The 5,564-nt window shown below is 63.5% G+C and overlaps 1 protein-coding gene across 1 annotated transcript; it reads left to right on the forward strand.

Annotated features, from left to right (window-relative positions):
• Positions 1–315: 315 nt before the first annotated feature.
• On the forward strand, positions 316–2,798 carry LOC142019792 (uncharacterized). Its single transcript, XM_075007066.1, has 2 exons — positions 316–1,296; positions 2,052–2,798. Exons 1-2 carry the CDS (start codon positions 819–821, stop codon positions 2,621–2,623), a joined length of 1,050 nt encoding a protein of 349 aa, XP_074863167.1. The 5' UTR covers positions 316–818; the 3' UTR covers positions 2,624–2,798.
• Positions 2,799–5,564: the final 2,766 nt, after the last annotated feature.

Raw genomic sequence — 5,564 nt, forward strand, 5'->3', positions numbered from 1 at the left:
AGAGACTCACAGAGGCCCCCCTTTTGCCCAGGCCCTTCCAAAGGCAGGGGTCTCCGCTTAGCGAGCCATCCTCATCATAGGCAGGACCAGTACAGGGAGAATAATACCAGTCCCCTTGCAGGCCCGCGCCTGCTCCAGTAAAGTGATCCCTCGGGAGAAGGGTTGGGGGAGTCCAGACCCACCCTCTACCCTGCACTCCGGCCCAGGGTCCCTATAGCCGCGTCTACATGTGCCGCCTACTTCGAAGTAGTGGCGCCAACTTCGAAATAGCGCCCGTCACGGCTACACGTGTTGGGCGCTATTTCGAAGTTAACATTGACGTAAAGCGGCGAGACGTCGAAGTCGCTAACCCCATGAGGGGATGGGAATAGCGCCCTACTTCGACGTTCAATGTCGAAGTAGGGAATGTGTAGTCATTGCGTGTCCCGCAACATCGAAATAGTGGGGTCCTCCATGGCGGCCATCAGCTGAGGGGTTGAGAGACGCTCTGCCCAGCCCCTGAGCTCGATGGTGGCCGCATGGAGCGGCCCCTTAAAGCTCCCTGCCCCCTGCCTTCCTGTGCAGGAAGCTGAGAGAACGTGCAGGCGGCAGCCCAGACACGCGGCCAGCCTGCACGTCCCTCAGCAGCCCCACACACACCCCACCGCTGCAATGGCCGCCCACCAGCCCCCCAAGCGCCCCCAGGGGACCCCCCCAAGGGGAGCCAGGGCTCCCAGCCCAGCAGCCAGGCGGGGAAGCGGCAGCGGGGCCCCTCCTGGACGGAGGCTGAGCTTCGGGACCTGCTGGGGCTCTGGAGTGAGGAGGAGGCGTTCCAGGTAATGGGAAGCAAGAGGCGGAACGCGGATGCGTTCGCTCGGCTGGCCGAGGGCCTGGCTGCCCGGGGTCACCCTGCCCGCACTCCGGATCATGTCTGGAGTAAAGTGAAGGAGCTGCGGCAGGGTTACGCCCAGGCCTGGGATGCGGCCAGCCAATCTGGGGCTGCCCCCCGTCACTTGCCCTTTTACAGGGAGCTCAGGGACATCCCGGGCCCCCGGCACACCTCCTTCTCTCCGGCCACTCTTGATACCTCGGCCAAGGAGCCCCAGCAGGCCCTGGAGGCGGAGTCCGCCCCGGAGGCAAGCTCCGCACCCCGGGGGCCCCCCCAGGAGCCCACCCCCGGGGCACCGGAGGAGGAGGAGGAGGAGGAGGGGGAGTCCTCCTCCAGCGACACCGGCCTCCAGATGATCCTGCCATCCAGGACCTCCAGCCGGGCGTCCGCCCCCCAGGTGTCCCCTGACTGGGGGAGTGGACCGTCAGGTACGTACTCCCCCAGTGCACACCCCCGGGGTTGAGGGGTGGAGGTAATAGATATGACCAGGGCCCTCACATGCCCAGATGACCATGGCCCCAAGGACAGCAGTGGCATGTCCCTCAGAAGAGTGCATCAGCCCCTGCCCCATCCCCGGGGCTGGGGGAAGCGGAACCTCTAGGGTCCCCCAGGGGGAGGGGGTGGGACACCCAGCAGCAGCAGCAGCAGCATGTGATGGAGTGGGGGGAGTGCAAATGTGAGACTCAGGCTACATATGAGAAACAAGCAGAATAGCTCCCAGTGGCTAAGGATGATCCTGGGGCTACAACTGGCAGGTTACACCTCTGCCCTGAACAAAGAGGAGGGAGGAGCCGAGCTGGGTTTGAATCGTGGGCAGCAGTTAGAGGCTAGGGGAAGGGAGAGCTAGAAGGCAGCCAGCCTGAGGAGGGGGAAAGCTACACCCCCTCGGGGTCTTCTCCCCAGGACGGGTTGGAAGCACCGTCTCTGACTGCTGTACTGTCACTTCTGTGAGAAACTGGGCATCTGTTGCCTAATAAACCTACTGTTGTATCTGCTGAGTGAGAGTCACTCCTGCCAGCGGATGGGGTGCAGTGCAGGGGGACCCTGAACCCCATCACAGCAGCATCTCCCGGGGACAGGGATGGGGAACCTGCAGCAGAGGGGTGGGGGGACAAGGGCCACGGCTCGGGGCCCACACTAACGGCTGTCTCCACTCTTCTTCCTTCCCTCCTGTGTTCCGCAGCTGCATCATCGGAAGGACCGGAGAGCGCTGGCGAGGCGTCAGTGGTCCTGGACAGCCCCCCGGGGCCATCACTCCAGGCCAGCCCCTCGGTGGAGGACCGACCGGCCCCACGGCGGGGAAGACGGCGGACCCAGCACCACCACCCGACGGCGACGGACCCCCAACTGCTGGCCCTCCACCATCGGCAGCTGGAGGTCGCCGAGCAGCGGCTGCCGGTGGAGGAGTGCCGCCTTCAGCTGCAGGAGCAGGTGCTGGCCTGGCGCCAGGAGGCATGGGGGGCCTTCATGCGGACCTTCAACCGTATTCCCGACTACCTGGCCCCCCATGCCGTGCTGTCCGCCGCTGCGCCCGCCCTGCCTGCTCCACCTGCTGCTCCACCCGCTGCTCCAGCCGCTGCGCCGTCCGCCGTCACACTGCCACCCACCACCGAGGGCCCTTCCGCTGAGGGGGACCTGGGGCCAGCTGACACCTGCCGGCCATATCTCCCAGTCCGCCCAGCCCCCAGCCAGCCCCAGCCAGGGCTGAGGCCGAGGTGGGGATCCCAGCTGCCCACCCCCAGCGCTGGACATTAGGGGATGTGGCCCCCCCTCCCCCTTTGTATATATTCCCCCAAGTTTTAGGTTATTTTGTAAATAGTTTGTATATTTGACCACTGTTACTATGCTGATCCTTGCCCCCCCATGTACATAGTTCTCCCCTTCCTTGTCTTCCCCTTTCATCTTATCCCTATTTATAATACATATATATATAAGTTAGATTTTGCCTGTAAATAGTTAGTCTTGTTGATAATAATAATAAGAGTTCTACAGATATTTGATTTGACGAACAACTGTCTGCTTTTATTTACAAGAAAAGTGTGGGGGGGGTGCTCTTGGGTGCTCTGTGGTGTGGGCGTAGGGGCAGGGACTGTTGTGGAGGATGGGGGGGGACAGTGGGGGGCCTGCCAGCATTCACCCCGCGGCCTCATTGAACTGGGCCCACAGGGCCTCCCGGACCCGGGTTCCTTCGGGGTCCACCTGGTGACTGGGGGCAGCGGGTGGCTGCACATCGGCCCTGCCGGCCTCCACAGCCCAGCCCTGAAAGAAGGCCTCCCCCTTGCTCTCCACGAGGTTGTGTAGGGTGCTGCACGCACCCACAATCTGGGGGATGTTGGTGGGGCCCGCATCAAGGCGGGTGAGGAGACACCTCCAGCGCCCTTTGAGGCGCCCAAATGTGCGCTCCACCACCTGGCGCGCGTGGTTCAGGTGCTGGTTGAAGCGCTCCTGGCTGGCAGACAGATGGCCCGTGTACGTGTGCATGAGCCAGGGCCGGAGGGGGTATGCCGCATCTGTGATGACGCAGAGGGGCATGGTGGTGTCCCCCACAGGGATCTCCCGCTGGGGGATGTAGGTCCCCGCCTCCAGCCAGCGGCACAGACCTGAGTTCCAGAATACCCGGGTGTCGTGGGTGCTGCCAGGCCAGCCCACATATATGTCCAGGAAACAGCCCTGGCTGTCCACCAAGGCCTGGAGGACCACTGAGTGGTAGCCCTTCGTGTTTAAGTAGCGTCCTCCACTGTGTTCCGGGGCGTGGATGGGGATGTGAGTCCCATCCAGAGCCCCAAAGCAATTGGGGAAGCCCAGAGTGGCAAAGCTCGCGATGGGGGCATCCGGGTCCCCAAGCCTCACGAGCCTGTGGAGGAGCAGGGCGTTGATGGCGCGGACGACCTGCAGGGGAAGCACATGGGAGAGCACCAATGAGGGGTGTGCAGGGTGTGTGTGGCCCTCCCCTGCCAGGGCCCCCCTCCCCTCCCCCCCCACTGCCAGGGCCCCCCTCCCCCCGCCAGGGCTGCCTCCCCCTCCCCCTGTGGGTCCTCTTACCTCCATGAGGACAGCCCTGACAGTGGCCTTGCCAACGCCAAACTGCTGGCCCACAGATCGGTAGCTGTCTGGAGTGGCCAGCTTCCAGACAGTGATGCCGACCCGTTTTTCCACACTGAAGGCACGCTGCATGGCGGTGTCCTGGTGCCTCAGTGCGGGGGTGAGCCACTGGCATAGCTCCAGAAATGTCTGCCGGCTCATGCGAAAGTTCTGGAGCCAGCGGTCGTCGTCCCACTCTCTGAGCACCAGCCGCTCCCACCAGTCGGTGCTCGTGGGGTAGCTCCACAGCCGGCGGCGTGTGCAGTGGGGGGCGGGGGGCAGGGTGCTGCAGGGTTAGGGGTTGCGTCCTCCTCCCCTGCAGGCAGGTCCTCCTCTGTGGCAAGGAGGTGCTCAGCTGCCTCCTGCATGGCATGGAGCAGGGCGAGCACTGCTCCTGCAGGGGCAGCTGTGTGGACCTCTGGCGGCTGCTGCTGCTGCTGCTGCTGGGGGTCCATGACTGTGTCGCCCGAGGTGTGCATGCTTGTGGCTCTGCAGACCGTGTGCTGTGCAGGCTGAGTGTGTCTGGGGGGGGCCCTTTAAGGGAGCGGCTAGCTGTTGCCCCGGAAGCGCTAGTCCTCCCTGTGACCCTGTCTGCAGCTGTGCCTGGCACCCTTATTTCGATGTGTGCTACTTTGGCGTGTAGATGTTACCTCGCAGCGCCTATTTCGATGTGGTGCTGTGCAACGTCGATGTTGAACGTCGACATTGCCAGCCCTGGAGGACGTGTAGACGTTATTCATCGAAATAGCCTATTTCAATGTAGCGTTCACGTGTAGACGTAGCCTATGAGAACAAGAGGCAACCGGCAGGACCTTTACCCCTGCTCCAAAGTAGTAGCCTCACGCTGGGCCACTTCGCCCACACTTCCCCGTGGTACCTTTTCGCTGTGCTCCTGCTCCTCTGGTGCACTTCCCAAAACCTTCCCCCCTGCTACCAGATGGGGAGCCTTTTATAGGGAGCACAGGGCCTATCTGACCAATGAAGGTCTGGGCCTAGACAGGGAACAGAAACACTCTGTCCTCTAGGCTGCAGGGCTGCTGCGGGGATCCCATCTGGGGAGCCCTGCGGTTGGGAGGTGAGGTGCTGGGGGGTGGGCAGCCTTTGGCTTCTTCAGGCCCCCCTGGGGCTGTCTTTTGGCCCCCTTTCTGGGCCAGCTTCTCTTCCCTGCCTTAGGCAGGCTGCTTTCTTCTCCCCCCACCCCACCCCTCCCAGCTAGTTTCTTCTGGACCTGCTGGGTGGGTGGTGTGAGGGGGGACTCCTGCTGCCCTGCCTCTTGGTGGGGAGGGGGGTACCCCCCCTCCTTCCATCTTCTGGGGGGGACTCTGCTGGTCCTCTACTTGGGCCCACCTTTCTATCCACTGGCCGCTGCATCCTCACTGCTCCGGAGGAGGTAAGGGGCTTTCTTGGGCGGCAGCTGGGCTTCCCTCCACAGCTTGCTCTGGAGTGGCTTGGGGGAGGGGTGAGTTTCCCACCGGGGCTCTAAGGGGTGGCTGCATTGTTGGGGGTGGGGTCTTAGGGTGTGGTCCCTGCCCCACCCCTGCAGCCACTGCCTCCTTCACCACCCCTCCCCCTCCACACCCAGCTGCCGCCAGGGCCCTCTCCATCTGGGCCCCAC

The sequence above is a fragment of the Carettochelys insculpta genome, chromosome 12 (assembly GCF_033958435.1).
Source record: "Carettochelys insculpta isolate YL-2023 chromosome 12, ASM3395843v1, whole genome shotgun sequence".
NCBI lineage: Eukaryota > Metazoa > Chordata > Testudines > Carettochelyidae > Carettochelys > Carettochelys insculpta.

Bases quoted from the DNA above. Each gene is read 5' to 3' on its own strand.
- LOC142019792 (XM_075007066.1), top strand. From the start codon at position 819: ATGGGAAGCAAGAGGCGGAACGCGGATGCGTTCGCTCGGCTGGCCGAG. The intron at 1,297-2,051 runs GTACGTACTCCC...TGTGTTCCGCAG, and splicing joins CTGGGGGAGTGGACCGTCAG to CTGCATCATCGGAAGGACCG.